The 16541-nt window shown below is 43.2% G+C and overlaps 1 protein-coding gene across 2 annotated transcripts in view; it reads left to right on the forward strand.

The window, feature by feature from the left end:
* The first annotated feature begins 553 nt into the window (after positions 1-553).
* Positions 554-16541, forward strand: part of bckdhb (branched chain keto acid dehydrogenase E1 subunit beta) — a 68491-nt gene continuing 52503 nt past the window's right edge. For both annotated transcript variants that reach the window (XR_004213746.1, XM_031874413.1), the window contains exons 1-6: positions 554-770; positions 1861-1938; positions 3488-3556; positions 8122-8255; positions 10506-10661; positions 12637-12745. Coding sequence is in view for 1 of the 2 variants with exons in the window: in XM_031874413.1 (XP_031730273.1) it covers positions 575-770; positions 1861-1938; positions 3488-3556; positions 8122-8255; positions 10506-10661; positions 12637-12745 (742 nt within the window). In the remaining variant the exon portion in view is untranslated. The remainder of the gene's footprint in view (positions 771-1860; positions 1939-3487; positions 3557-8121; positions 8256-10505; positions 10662-12636; positions 12746-16541) is intronic.

Genomic DNA, 16541 nt, shown 5'->3' on the forward strand with positions numbered 1-16541 from the left:
ATCATCGCAAAATATGCATGTACTTTAATAGCCAATACAATTCTATTTCAAAGATATTGAATTCAATTTAATTTGCATAGCCCAATAAAAAAAATAATCACACATTAGCATTGGAGGGCTTTCTATTCGTGTGATAGATGTCATGTGTACAGAATGAACAACACAATAAAATAACAATATCGAATCCAAAATCATACATATAATAAGAGTATTAAAAGCAGTAGTAGCACAAATATTAGCAGAAATAATAATAAAAAAACAATACAATAATAGCAGCTGACGATTAATACAATGATAATGACAATAAAGGTAGCAATATATGTTACAAAATATATTGTTCATGGGATAAAATTGTTGAACGATATAGTATTATATTCTTTTGTTTTGATCCGGTACTGAAATATAATTTGTGAATCTAATTTAGAGTACTGATAGAAAACCCGTGTATCATGTGTCGGATGTAAGAAAGATTGTGGGCGGGGTTACGGCTAGATAGCCTCTATTGAGAGTGATCCCCTCACTTTAATAGACGATCTTCGCGCTTTGCCCTTCCTGGTTAGTTATAACAACAGCGATGGCGGCTGCTGCACGGTTCTTCGTCCGAGGCGCACACTCGAAACTTTCCATCTCTGGCGTTGGCACCGGCCCTCAGATCTCTTTTGCCGCCACCCTGCTGAAACTGTCGCCGGGCTCCAGCTCCCGTACAAAAACACAACGGAGACATGTCGCGCACTTTACCTTCCAGCCTGACCCCGAACCCACACAGTATGGTGAGTGGCTGGTTAGCCGGCTAACGTTAGCTACTTCAACAGGAAATACTTGTGTAGCGCTGGAGGTTCTTCACAGTTTAACTGTTAAAGTCAAGTGACTCGCCAGCATTGAGAGCTTGATGTGAAAGGGTTGTATTTGCGATGTTTACTCAGCTGTCAAACCGGGAAAGAGACACATCTGTCACGGCATTTGACCGACCTGACGCTGTGTGTAGACAGCGCTTCTCCCTGTTTCAAGATGTCAAGTTCTAGGTGAACGTGCATTTTCATTTTTCATCCTCGTATGACCTGTGTGAGTTGCACGTTAGACCATGATTGTCTCCAAACTAGCTGCGATGTCCCAAAAACCATCAGGTATAAACGGGTGTTCAAGGTGAGCGCAGAGAAACTTTCCCCCTGATGAATGTGAAAACATCCCTCTACTGTCAAACTCTTCACATGCATCATTCTGCACAGTGAAGCTCACACAAGCTCAACTAACGACAAGCCAAACACAGCTTCTTCACTGCAGGGGAAGTGTTAGTAACCAGGCTGCATGCTGCCCTTTGTAGCAATGATGGTCAGCTGTGGCTAACGTCACAGTCTGTCTTCAACCGAGAATGCTGCCATTGCTGATGAGCTCCATTGTCTGGTAGAATATTATTGCTGGCTTATTTAATAGGGCAATATGCCGAGCAAGTGTATTAACAAGGCTGGCGTAGTGAATATATATATATATATATATATATATATATATATATATATATAAAACACACACACACACACACTCTCTCTCATAGTGTGAGACGGTCCCATGAGCTCATTGTTTCCTCTACATTTCAGTCGACCAGGATGTTGGCACTCAACACATTGCTACTGGATCCAGTCAAACAACCTGTTGGAATGTCAACTATTCCTTTTCTATAACAAAGCATTGTTTCTTTGATTGAAGGCAGTTTGCCAAATTATCTCAATGTGGTTTATTTCCTGCTATAACTGGTATGGTCACTTGCAGTTTGTGTACTTTTGTTTTTCAAATGCACAATAATGAATTATTGCTTGTGTTAAGTCCTTATTTTAAATGTTTTTTCTCTTTCTTAAAACCTTTTAGGCCCCACCGAGAAGATGAACATGTTCCAGTCGGTTACAAGTGCTTTGGACAACACTCTGGCCAGTGATCCGACAGCAGGTAGACATGTTATAGTGTTTATTAGATGGACATCTGTGAAGGGTCAACCCTTTGATCGCTTTTTAAATCATTCTCTTAACCTTGTAAGACGAGACACACGCGAGCCATGCAGAAATGTTGCACTACAATGCTTCACATTTGAAGTATTTAAAGGTTAGAGATGTCTAACAAAACATTGCACCTTTTAAAATACTTGATTGTCCTGCTAAATTAATCTGAATCTGTGTCGCAATGGGATAACTGTGTGTCCAATGATGTATAAATCACTATACAAATACTAGATATAATAACATATAAGAAACGTGAGCATCAGCCCAACTATTAAAAAATAATTGGGATGACCTAGTAAATATGCTAACTTGAGCCTGTTGTACAAAGTATGTCACCCATGACATCCAGGTCTGGAAGAGGAGATCGCACGACAAAGTGCATTCAGCCCGTCAGCAGAGTGGAATATAAGTCCAGTTCACATCAGACAGCTACACACTTTATTTCAGCAGATTCTAAAAACCTATACAAGAAGGGGAACTTATCATACCATTAGACTATAATGGAATTTGATGTAACCGGTTGTGGGGTCGTCATGTTTTATTCAGGAAATGTTCAAATTGTTAAATTGCATTCTCATAGTAATGAGTCCTCGGTGTTACTCAAACCAACGGGCCTCATGCGAGAAACCGCTCGTCAAACAGATCTCTGATTAAGTGGCTGCTGTGAGGGATTTAAGAGAAGTTGCTGCGTTCACTCATTTTCTCGTGTTTTTAATTTTCTCTTGGGTTTGAACACGATTAACGAGTGGGCGAGACTTGTCTTAATAGTCTGCTCTTATCCAAGCTTCAGTTTGTCACTAATGGATTGTATATTTTATACAGTTCTAATTATAATACAATTCACAGTTGGCTATTGATGCTTTTGTATGATATCAATATGAAGATCTTAAGCTGTAAAACCACTTCAATTCTGCACTAGCTGAAGGTTCATTTGTCTCTTTATATAATAAGATCAGTGAGAAGTGTAACCATGGATGCCTTGGCGTGTCCGGCCTTTGATAAGAGAGAGCTTTAGACTGCATCCTGATATTTGCAGAGGCGAATGGATGCTTCTTCATCTGCAAGTTTATGTACGTGGGATACACAATGCCTGACAGTGCAACATCACCTATTATGACACGTGTTCTGTAGTCTATCTCCGGGATGGAAACCTTCCCTTTACCCCCTCCCGTTGCAGATGTTTTTTTCACATCGCAGCCTTTCTTTTTTTTAATGTCAGTGACAGTATGACCCTCGGGTAGACGTAGCATTGCAGCGCTTGTTATTGTTCCCCATTCCTTGAATTCAACAGGTCCTTTAATTCCACTGCTCACGGTGTTCAAACATGGATTTTCCTTTATGGATCTTCCATGTTGCCGTGTTCATGAATGAAGACGTCCAGACATGTAGGACAGGATGTGTAAATGGCGTCATTGAGGGTTAATTGTGCTCATTTACACTTCTGGTGAACGTGCACTCATTTATGCATTCACAATCCTGTGTTGTGTGTTTCCCTGCAGTCATCTTCGGGGAAGATGTTGCCTTCGGTGGAGTGTTCCGATGCACAGTGGGTCTGAGAGACAAATACGGTAAGATGATCTGTTCTCTGCCTGCATTAGAAGAGTTTGCCACCAGGTGGCAGCAGAGGACTGTGAACAATCTCTCCACTTCCTCTCTTGCGAGGTCATATCCCCGTTCACTGTTCACCTCGAGGACCAGAAGGATCCGTTTGCACTTATTTGTCGTTTGTAGCAGAGAAGCCTGACCAACGAGACACAGTGAGCTGGTGAGGAATGTCAATGCCCACGTCTGAGTTTGTTTTAGGAAACTGCTCCTTTTACTCTGGTGTTCAAATGTTGCTCGAGACGTTGCTAAAGTCAGGCCCACCGAACTAGTTTAATATGCCTCATGTGAATATCATAAGTCTTTTAAAGGGTAAATCAGCTCTGAGTTACACACAGAAAAGACTGTTCTCCATGGATTCATTCTTTCCAGCAGGTAGCAGTCGTGGTACACGTTGGCTTATTACAGATGTATCAGAGTTGGCGCATGTGTCGGCTAACGAGTAGCAGGAACCGGCAGTGCAGACGTGCCGGAGATGTGTTTGAGTTCATTTAACTGATGGGCCTTTTTCACAGCAGACATTTTGACTTGTCACAGTAGGAAAAAACAGTGCAGGTGCTACTTTATAGATTTAACAATGGCTCCATTCAAGTGTCCCGAGTGAGCGGTGACATTGAGCCGGCATGCACGATACCAGGAACCTGAAGCTGAAGCTGAAGCAGCTAAATGGAATTCAGCCATCAAATCATAGTTCCTTGCATTAGGATGTTAATAATTAACCGTGGCTATCAGAAACAGTTACAAGAAATATTAAAGATTTTTAAAAAGCTGAGCAAAACTCAGAGGAGCGGCTTGTCACATAAAGGAGAATATTATGGTCCGCTTTAAAGGTGTGCACACCTTAAGTGCGCCTGAGCTGGAGCTGTTGCTAACATCGGGGCTAACCCGCTTCATTTCAAATGTCAGCTGGCTGACGAGCAAGACACGGGAACTCAGCTTGGGTCTCCTCACGATTCTCGAGGAGCGGTAGCATTTATTCACGAACAAACAAACTGTACACACACACTGCACTGCTACATTCACAGCTGGAACGTTACTTCACACGAGCGGACGCTCCCTAACGCTACGCTGGGGTTGCAATAAAGATTATGCCAGGCAGACTCCCAGCTGACAACCTCCCAGCTGAACTAATTGATGAGGTGGAACTTACTGCCTGTTTTTGCACAAATGCTGCAGCTGGCGAAAAATGATGGATACAACCTGTTTGCATCAGGCGAAGTTCGGGCTGCGTTGCTGTAGTGGTATCGGGTGCGGTTGTATCAGATGTAGTTTTACAACCATGAGCACAGTATCGAACCCATTACCCAAAACTGGTATGGGTGCATTCTTAAGTCTGTCGTTGACAGACAATGAAAAAGCCATGACAAGACATGGCAACAGCATTGAGCTGTTTTCTATATAGAATAGGCTATGGGCAGGCTCAAGCTGGATGCCGAGTAGACTATGTAGACTATATACAGTGGGGAAAAAAAGTATTTAGTCAGCCACCAATTGTGCAAGTTCTCCCACTTAAAAAGATGAGAGAGGCCTGTAATTTTCATCATAGGTATACCTCAACTATGAGAGACAGAATGAGAAAAGAAAATCACATTGTCTGATTTTTAAAGAATTTATTTGCAAATTATGGTGGAAAATAAGTATTTGGTCAATAACAAAAGTTCATCTCAATACTTTGTTATATACCCTTTGTTGGCAATGACAGAGGTCAAACGTTTTCTGTAAGTCTTCACAAGCTTTTCACACACTGTTGCTGGTATTTTGGCCCATTCCTCCATGCAGATCTCCTCTAGAGCAGTGATGTTTTGGGGCTGTCGCTGGGCAACACGGACTTTCAACTCCCTCCACAGATTTTCTATGGGGTTGAGATCTGGAGACTGGCTAGGCCACTCCAGGACCTTGAAATGCTTCTTACGAAGCCACTCCTTCGTTGCCCGGGCGGTGTGTTTGGGATCATTGTCATGCTGAAAGACCCAGCCACGTTTCATCTTCAATGCCCTTGCTGATGGAAGGAGGTTTCCACTCAAAATCTCACGATACATGGCCCCATTCATTCTTTCCTTTACACGGATCAGTCGTCCTGGTCCCCTTGCAGGAAAAACAGCCCCAAAGCATGATGTTTCCACCCCCATGCTTCACAGTAGGTATGGTGTTCTTTGGATGCAACTCGGCATTCTTTCTCCTCCAAACACGACGAGTTGAGTTTTTACCAAAAAATTCTATTTTGGTTTCATCTGACCATATGACATTCTCCCAATCCTCTTCTGGATCATCCAAATGCTCTCTAACAAACTTCAGACGGGCCTGGACATGTACTGGCTTAAGCAGGGGGACACGTCTGGCACTGCAGGATTTGAGTCCCTGGCGGCATAGTGTGTTACTGATGGTAGCCTTTGTTACTTTGGTCCCAGCTCTCTGCAGGTCATTCACTAGGTCCCCCCCGTGTGGTTCTGGGATTTTTGTTCACCGTTCTTGTGATCATTTTGACCCCACGGGGTGAGATCTTGCGTGGAGCCCCAGATCGAGGGAGACGATCAGTGGTCTTGTATGTCTTCCATTTTCTAATAATTGCTCCCACAGTTGATTTCTTCACACCAAGCTGCTTACCTATTGCAGATTCAGTCTTCCCAGCCTGGTGCAGGTCTACAATTTTGTTTCTGGTGTCCTTTGACAGCTCTTTGGTCTTGGCCATAGTGGAGTTTGGAGTGTGACTGTTTGAGGTTGTGGACAGGTGTCTTTTATACTGATAACGAGTTCAAACAGTTGCCATTAATACAGGTAACGAGTGGAGGACAGAGGAGCCTCTTAAAGAAGAAGTTACAGGTCTGTGAGAGCCAGAAATCTTGCTTGTTTGTAGGTGACCAAATACTTATTTTACCGAATAATTTACCAATTAATTCATTAAAAATCCTACAATGTGATTTCCTGGATTCTTTCCCCCCATTCTGTCTCTCATAGTTGAAGTGTACCTATGATGAAAATTACAGGCCTCTCTCATCTTTTTAAGTGGGAGAACTTGCACAATTGGTGGCTGACTAAATACTTTTTTTCCCCCACTGTATATGTATGTATGTATGTATGTATGTATATGTATATGTGACCAATTTTTTCTTGATTTATTGAAAATTGTTATGTTTCGACCCAAATGATTTTTGTATTCAGTAAATCTGGGAACAGCCATTTTGCAGCCCGATGTGTCTTCAGCTAAATTCCGATCCTCTAAAACTAGATGACTAACCAGAGCACAGAAACGCTGCAATGAGGGTACTTAACTGTTCTTTCCTTGTTTATCCTGGCATAAAAGCAGCATCGCCTAGATGTCAGTAGATTGACTTTTTCCTATTTTAAGGTGTGTGTGTGTGTAATAGCATGGAGTGTCGAAACCACCCCACAGTAGCTGGCTTTGTCTTTTGTTTTCATTGACGTCAGAAGTGTTGACCTTTTTGGAGAGGGATCATTATTTTCCATCTCGTCCTTGTGTACAGTGACGAGCGCAAATCTGTTTTTATCCCCCTCACCGCTGAAAGGGATGGCGCACACCTTTTGCCACTCTCATCCATTATACATAACAGAAGTTAATGCAGGGCGGACACTATATGAAAGGCTTTTTACGAGGCGGATGCATTCGCCTTGGTGATCCAGCCCTTCCGACGCTGGCTGACGGCTGCCTCTGACGGCCGTTTCTCTGAAAACAACTGCACAGTTTGACCCCATACGCTCACGACGTGCTCTCCCTGATGTGTGCAAACATTTTGACTATTAAAATATGCATCAGTGAACAGCTGAGGCGCAAGCGTCAACCCAACAATGCACGTGATGTTCACACATTGTGATATTGTTGCATCCCTTAGTTGTGTTTTTCTCGTCATTAACTGATTTATTTCTCATTGTTTTGATGACACAGAACCACACACACGTGTTAGTTGGTGTCACTTTCACATGGAGCTGCATATTTGAGGCGAAGCACAGTATTTGGACCGCTTCATTGCTCGTTCCTCACAGGGTTTTGGGCGCTAATCGAACCCCGGGGCAGAGCAGGGCACGTGCAGAGTGCAGAGTTTCACTGCTGAGAAGACGGAATCTTCCCAGCGAAACCGAAAAAGACCGGATTAGCAAATGAGACGAGAGCAAAAAATAACAACTCTCGACCCAAATTTAGAGTCCAACTCTTGCGGCTCTTTTTCAGATTATAGGGTGGAGGATGGAATTTTTAATTTATTTCTTTTTTCTGTGGATGGATTTTCGGGCTGCATGGCACTTTGAGAGAGTGTTCTTTGCAGTGTCATTACGTGTGCGGCATGGGCCTTGTTCTGTTTGAAGACGAAAGAGAAAACCTGCTATTCCTTAGACACCCTCTAGAGTTGTGGTCAGTGTTCTCAATTACATGATGAAGTACAATGTGCTGTTTGGAGATCCCAGCCTGCAGTCTCTTCCTCCCTCACCCAGCAGCCACAGGTCCACTTCCACTGCTACCGCTTCATTTACTTACAAGTGTTCTCCTCCTCTCCACCACTGTCTCCCCCCCCCCCCCCAGGTAAGGACAGAGTCTTCAACACTCCCCTTTGTGAGCAGGGGATTGTGGGATTTGGCATCGGCGCAGCTGTTGCTGGGGCCACAGCCATTGCTGAGATCCAGTTTGCCGACTACATCTATCCTGCTTTTGACCAGGTAAGTGGGGCGGCAACTAACGATCAATCTGCCGATTTTCATTTTCTTGATCGGTCTCTTTGTCTGTTAAATGTCTGTGGAAAAACGAAAACTGTGAAAAGTGCCTTTTTCTTAATTTCTTAAAGCCCAAGGTGACGTCTTCAAATGTCAGCAGTCCAAAAATCTAAAGATCTTCACTTTACACGATTTCATTTCTTTCACATTTTGGAAGCCCAAACCATAAACGTTTGTCCTTTTGCTTAAAAATTGACTGAAACAATCTAATAATCAAAGCAGTTCAACTTTCTGTCAATCGCCTAATCTGTAAATCGATCAATTGTTGCAGATCTACAGGTTCATGCTATCGCAGATTAGTACAGTGCAACAGAACTATTGATGTCGTAGAGACAAGAAGTCTCCTAGATATTTGTACACGCTGCAAAGTGACACCTGAAAGTTGAAATGTAATTATCTTATGCGTGTTTTAATATTGACGAGGTCCAGGAAGAAGCTCTCTCTTTGCAGCGGCACGTTGCATGTACTCTCGTTAAAGGGTTAGAGCGGTGGAAAGTACGCTGACGTAACTCCTAAAGCCGGCCTCGTGCACCAAAATCCTTCTCGGAGTCATAACTTGGACTACGAACTTGGAAAAGCTGGATGCACAGACATCATGCAGTTATTGTTGGATCAGAACACGCTGATATATGATATGGCTCAAGGAAGAAATTAAATATAATGAAGCCCCTAAAAACCTCAGATTATTTAATGAAAAAAAAACGTCCTGTTTGCATCCCCCAAAGCATGATGACAACTGCAAAAATCTAAATATATGAATCACTAATGGCAAAAACACTGAACACATTTTATGTTGGTACGAAGGCTCAGAACAGCCCATCTACATGGTTTTTAGATGCAGTTCCCTCACACGCTATATGATGGCATATCTGAGTGACCTAACTATTCCTATAAAACACCAGCGGATGGCTGGCCAAGACATCGAGTGACTACGCCAAAGGCCAGTGTAAAAGCAGCTTTTTAAAGGCTGAAAATGTCAACAGAAATATACTGTGGCAGCTGTCTCTAATCAGAAGGTTTCATTTATGTGTGAACGATACTACTACTACTTCTTTCTATGCCGCGAGAACGTAGAGCTAAGTTGTTCTCTTCATACCTGCCTGATGTACGAGAACACACATCTGCAAAGGCGCTGGACTGAGAGCACGCAAACAAACCTGGTCCAAGTCGGCGGAATGATGAATCAGTAAAGAACATGGTTGTGTAATATATCTTTGCATCCATGTGACTCGTACCAGACCAGTCCTATATATGTGATAACCCCCTATGCAGATGCAGTTTTATTTGAGGAGGGCTGAGGCTTCCTCGCAAAGGTCACAAAATTCAGTATCTACAGAAACACTTGAAAGAGAGAAATTGCTAATCCGGCAGCCGCTTATGTTTTTGATTTTATTTATTGTTCCGACTCGTCTTCTGTCTCGTTTGTACATCATATTCCCTGTTGCGTGCAGGTGTTTGATAAACAGACCTCAAATTGCCTATCGTCTCATGTTCTACAATCTAACTCTGTAGATCTGTTGACAAAAGACGCCCGTTCTGTGTCTTTCCCGAGGAAGATTAATGTGGCATTACCAGGCTGAGCAGGACATCGGTGCTGTTTTACCGTGCACAGCACACATGCCGAGTATCCTTGGCCCTCCACAAGATGAATGTGTGATAATGGGGCCAGTTTCTAAGAGAAATCCTGCTGCGATGCAGAGCCACAGTAGATCAGATCTAGTGCTGCTCCCTCTTTCTCTCTCCTTCTGTGTTCTCACTTAAAAAAACGGCGCCGTCCAAACTGACCTGAGAGAGGCATAAAAGCTGAATTAACAGCCCACCTGAGGTTCAGGGTGGAACACTTGGGACACCTTTTTGGAGGATGCCCAGTGTCAGAAACTGTAGAAGTAGGTAAAAACCAGACACTTGAGGTTATTGTACTCGTTAAAAATATAATACGGTTTGTAAAAGCTTTAATAAGGGGAACAGCAGAGAGAATGGCTCGGCATATGAAGTACCCACAGGTGTGGGGTTTTTATCCATAAACATCTTCTAGGGGGCTTTTTTGCTAAATAGATCTGCAATTGATTAAACCAGGATACACTTGAAAGAACCTCATAATGTTTACGACCCAGATGTCCCATAAGGATCACTAACGTTTCTTCTTCTTATGTCAACCAATAATGTGTGGTTGTGTTAACCTGAATTGGTCTCCAGATCGTCAATGAAGCAGCCAAGTACCGCTACCGGTCTGGCAACTTGTTCGACTGCGGCAGCCTCACCATCCGAGCTCCGTGGGGGTGTGTCGGCCACGGGTCACTCTACCACTCCCAGAGCCCCGAGGCCTTCTTCGCCCACTGCCCTGGCATCAAGGTCAGCCATGTGGTTCATTCCAGATTCTCTTTTCTATTTGATTTCCTTTTTAGAGAATTGTTGTTGTTTTTTCTATTTGTGCAAACGTCTTGCTCCAAAACATGTGAAAGAAGGTATTCTGGGAGACCATCAAGGTGTATACATAGCTCTGATTCCATTTGTGAAGCGCACTCCCAATTTGAAGTCCTCAGTTAGAGTCACGCTAACGCAACCACAATACTGAAAGTCACTCAACAGAGTAAATACAGAATAAGGCAAAATAATTACAATCCGTTCTAATTATATTGATTGACAGTGTTCCAACAAGTAAAAACACAAGAATGTCTTCAAGCTGAAACAACAAGTTCCCGGTTTCTCATATTTCCCCGAAACACTTCACATATGGTCGGCACACAAAGAGGAAACCTGCTGAACGTTCGGAAAAAGTAACAGGAGGACTATTTAATCAATGTATTACTTTACTACTTTATTCAATCACAGCTAAAGCTTACCTTCTATTGTTTCAAGAAGGGACTAAAGAAGAGCAGAACCAGGGCCACTAGACGCCTAGTGAATAAAACCTGCACCAACCATGATCTAGAAGGATAACATGTTGGACAACTAGAAATAGTGAGGAGATGGGGGGGGTCAAGGGTGAGAGGGAACCCCAGGCTTACATTTACTCCCAAGAAAAGGTGCTCTTGCTCTGTATGAACAGAAAGTACTGTGGCTCTTCTCTCCCCCACAGAGCATCTTGGTGTGTGTATATACTTATTTAAAAAATAAATGCTTTTGCTGAGACACTTTGAACCGTAGAAGCATTTTTTACTACAATTCCTTGTTAGAACTGTCCACTCAACCATTCATTCCCTTCAAAACTCCTCCAGACTCAAACACTGGAAGCGTGACACGGTGTTGTTAATTCCTAATAACAAAACCTTGAAAGAATATTTTGGAAACGCCCACGGCAACTTCCAAACCTTATCTGGAGACGACCTGTCATGTTTGTTTTCATTTGCCAAAGGAAGCTCAGCTGTTTTCTGCTCCATCTCAGCTAAGTCAAAGTTCTTCAAAACAAACTAGAGGATTTGTTTCTTCCCCGTTCACTCTGACCTAACAAGCTACGGGGACTGGAAAAAGAAAAACGGTTGGTTGTGCACCATTGTGGTGGCAACTGGAGAACAATAACTATCCAGTCACATAAATATAGTTGTATCTAAAGTTCATGCTCAATGCTAAACACACCTGTAAGCTTCAGGCTTGTACAAAGCCAAGAGAGAGCTTGCTACTTTGATTCTGTGTGAGAACAATAACTCACTCACACAGACGTCTTAACTCCTCACAGAGATTTGATGCAGGAAGTTTACTCTGAGCGCTGATAGTTTCTCTGAGATGTGCTCAAAGTAAACAAGTTTGAATGTGAAGATATAAATTCCCTTCCTGCTTTTAAAAAAAGGAAGAAAAACAACTAAGCATACATATAATCATCATCAAAGTATCTCGCTCACCACAGAGCGGGAATGACTGTATGGTTTACGGCTCCAGTTCATCCACTGTGAGTAACCACCACTGAGAGCAATAAACATGTTCGTCTGGCAGCAAATGTCAGCCAGATAAATGTTAATATTTGTACAAACAATCATCTCTGTTCTCTCCATCTGAGAGTCGGTCCCACACCACAGTCTGACAGGCTCGATGCAGCTTTGACCCAGTGTTGTCCTGATGCCCCAATTATGACCGAAATACCATTTAAGAGATTTAATATCCGACACAGAGACACGCGTTGATGTGAAGAGTCTTAGTCCACTCTGTACATTAAGCAGTTCAGCAGATACTCTCTTGCTCTGGAGCCCTTCTACACTACACACAATAAAATGAGACGTGAACAAGTTACATTGTAAACATCCAAGTTGGTTATGTTTCATACATAGCAGTGTAGGTGAGATTGTTTTAACATGGTTACTGGTTCTAATACAGTGTGCAATGTGTCCCTCAGGTTGTAATACCTCGTAGTCCAGTGCAGGCCAAGGGACTGCTCCTCGCCTGCATCGCTGACCAGAACCCCTGCATATTCTTTGAGCCCAAGATCCTGTACAGATCAGCAGGTAAGCATGGCTGTCTGCGAATATGGATCTTAAGTCAACTTCAACTGAGCTCGGGTTGTTGCGATGTTGTCGACTAACCGATTTAGATGACTTTAATCGAAAGATCTGTAAAACTGAGTCCCCCCCAAAAACAATCGCATAAAAACAGCTACTTTAAACCCTGTGTTTACCAGAGATGTGCTCACGGCTTTCTTGGAAAGCCATCGTGCCTCGGTAGGCTTCGATCCGTTTGCGTAGACCCCTTATTGAAATGTTCTCCCCCCTCGCGAGGCAGGAAAACAATCAATATGCCTGACTGCAAACAATGCGAGTTACATCAGCGGGGACCACGAGTGCGAAGCAGGCGCTCTCAATGGGCTGTGAAGTGTTGACGGTGCCCAGCTGAATCCTCCTCCTCTGCGGAGGGAACATCAGTGTTGAGGCCAGCATGGCTCTGGGCAGGCTGCCTTGCGAAACGGTGTCCAGCAAAGTGGTAATAAACTCTTAACAGTTGTCGGCAGCTGTTGCAAAACAATGCTGCCTTAGCTACATGATGTTAATTTGGTATGTACGATTAAGACAGCGTTGGAGGCTCTAGATGATGACCGAGCCTGTTATGGTAATGAAAGACAGAACCAGGAACAGATTGGTACGACCAGCCTCCAAGCAAAAATATCAGTTTTCACAAGTTTTTGTTAGTTTTCCCGCTTTCATAAGAGCCAGATGAGATTGGGAAATATTGCAGCCAACTGCTGCGATTGTTTCAATTATGGCACTAGGTTGGTGATCATTGTCCAAAACATTTCTCATGTCACAGTGCAGTCGGATATTAAAACCACTCCTCGGCTCAAATGGAGTGACTCCAATCATCACGTCTCCTTCGTTTTTGCTTGAGTTTTTTTTTTTTTTTATCAAAAAGCAACATGATGTATAAGTTTTAAGTCCCAATCACAGCAAAATTCATTTCCACGCCCTAAATATTTGGTTCTACCGTAGAAGCGTAAAAAAAAGAAACTCTACACAATAGGTTGGTAATAGGCCAATAAGTTCACATAGTTCATAGACAGTTACATAGACAAATGCAGTGCCCAATCAAAAAGTGCTTGCCCGGAACCGACCGATTGCCTGGCCTCCGGTATTGCTGTTACAGCTTTCTCAAGAACCGCTGATCCAAACAACATCACACTCGACACTGAGCTTCCTTGTGTCCTCAGCAATGCACATGCCAAGTTTAAAGTCGATCGGATAAATGGTTGTCCAGAAAATCACTAACAAACACGTCCCGTAGATGTCGGGTCCGTCTTGCTTTGTCTGTTCTTGAATGTGCTGTAGTGAGCCATTAGGAAGAGTAAGAGTGAATAGGGGGCCCTCTCTCTCTCAATACACTACACAGTGTGTACACAAAGCACCTCCATAATACTAAATATGTCCTGTAGATCTGAAGAGCTTGCACTTCCTTGTGTCCTCAGCAATGCATCCACCAACTGTGAAGTGGATCAGATGAACAGTTGTCGAGGGACAGACATAAAGACAGAGACTCCTTCCACTTTAGTTGGCTGTATCTGTACCACGACTCCTGTGTCTGCAAACCATTCCTCTTTTTGTGGAGCAGTTTATATTCCAGAGAAGCTTGACGAAGACTGGATCGTTTAACGGAGATCATAAGTTGCGACAGCCTTAATTTCTTTTTTTTTTTACTTTCTGGCTCAATATTCCCTCAAAGGTCAGCACTGTTTAGACAGCTGGCTGTAGATCAGTGTTGAACTGCAGAATGAAATGAATTAGCCGGGATTTACTTGGCACCTGCGATCAAATACTTATCGCAGTGAGTTTGGTGGAATGAATTTATTTTGCTGCGAAATTTCCGCAACTTAAATTCCTGTGTAGCCTTTAGATTTATAGACTACTAGTTACATGGTAATACATGATGTCTTGCCTTTTTCCTACTGTTACGAAACGCAAAGTGTAGCAGTAGAATACATGAGAAAACATAAAGGCAGATACTCCATGTCGTTAATACCTCACAGCTGTGGTGGACTAATAGACTTTGACTAATCTGTCAAAGCTGTGCATGATTCAGAGACTGGAAAAAAAAGAATGTGCTGACATTTGATAGGCCCATTTGTGAAAATGCACAGCGCGGTGGCAGAGCGAGTCACTGTGCATGATACCACGAGACAAGAATGATGCCCGAGACTGATGTGGTTCAACAGGGCAGCCGAGAGCAGGTGTGAGTTCTTGGCAGTGTTATTGTTCGTATTGGCGCTCGGTTGATATGGATCTTGTTTTATTTGCCTCTCGGGAAGTGATGAGATAGCACATGAGTAATATGCTGTATGTAAGAGAGGTCTTGCCTGCCAGGTTATTTCTTCCAGCATAGAATGAACATATCACTTAATGCTTAACATGTGGGTTTTTTTTCTGGATGGGTTTTTTTAAGGTTATTTATGTTTTAAAAGCTGTGTGACAAATCACTCATCTGTCTGACACAGGGGGGCTTAGTGCTGGTAGCGTTTCAGGAGTTACTTTGGTTTCCTTATGGGTCAGAGCGAGCCAGCTCCCGGGCCAGGTCCACATGCCTGTAATGATCTCTGCCTGGATTATGAAGTCATCCTTTTAATTGCAGCGTCCTCTCTTTTCTCGTGCAGAAGAGGATAAAAGAAAACAACACACATTTGTCTCATCAAGCCCACACTGTTTTAGCGAGGCCTGAGGTTCCACTTATTAAACCCTAACCTAGTTTTCATAATTCAATTTTGACGTTTCTGCAAAATGCTATTATTCCACTCTGAGGGCCTATTTTCTGTCTCGTCTGGACGCTTAAATACAGGCGTTGCGTGTGATTCACGCGAGCCCTTAATGTTGTTTTAATACAGTCGTCCGCTTAGGGCAATTTTTCTTTCCTCTACGGCTTCTGAAGTCATTCAACATTTCCAGAAAGGTCTCAAACCCAGCGGCTCCCCAGAGCAAAATGACTCTGATTAATTGTAAATTTGACTTCATGCGTTGCCGTGTAGGAATGCTTTCAGCAGTTCGGCTCAAAGTCCTCTCGCACATGAAGATCCCATGCGCTGCGTGTTTTGTGCAGCCAAAGCCATGATGCTGAATGAGATTCAACGATAGTTCAAATCCTGCCGTTAGTGATAATCTGTTGTCTTGGCACCATGAACAGCGCTAATGAGCTGCATGTTTAGAAGTGATGGCAGTTTGAGTTTATGATAAGTTTTTGCATTGTAATGATTTCCAAGACCATGCTTCAGTTTTCCAAGACATTATTATTGAAAGCGTATACTTACATGCACTTTGTCTTGGACTCTGGATCAAAGAGAGGCCGGCCGCGAGGCCCCCCCTTTTTGGACCGAGGCCTCGTTTATGTGGCCGCTTCTCTGATTGATATCCCATCCCACCAATGTTTTGTTGTCGGGATTAATCAGGGTTAGGGGCTCGCAGCTGGCAGAAGATACCGTTAGGTCATGCGTATGATTGTGCTGATAAAAGCACACTATGTCTCTCTCTGGTGGGAGATGAGGTCCTGGAAAAAGCATTTGTAATAGGCCAGATACAGTGTTCTAGAGTGGGAATTGTGTTCTTTGGGGGAATGACAGACCGTCGGTTTGTCATCGAGTCTATCATTTAGGGTCCGGTCAGTTCGGGATCTGAATATTTTACATGAAAACCGCAGGGTGCATAGTGTTCAGAATCGACCTCGGTTTGTTTTGCGTGTGAGCTTGCATGTAATGTGTTTGCCCGTAAAGCGCTGATGGAATACTTGTGTGTGTGTGTGTGTGTGTGTGTGTGTGTGTGTGTGTGTGTGTGT

This window comes from Anarrhichthys ocellatus, unplaced genomic scaffold, assembly GCF_004355925.1.
Source record: "Anarrhichthys ocellatus isolate YVR2014 unplaced genomic scaffold, GSC_Weel_1.0 scaffold81, whole genome shotgun sequence".
Classification (NCBI taxonomy): Eukaryota; Metazoa; Chordata; class Actinopteri; order Perciformes; family Anarhichadidae; genus Anarrhichthys; species Anarrhichthys ocellatus.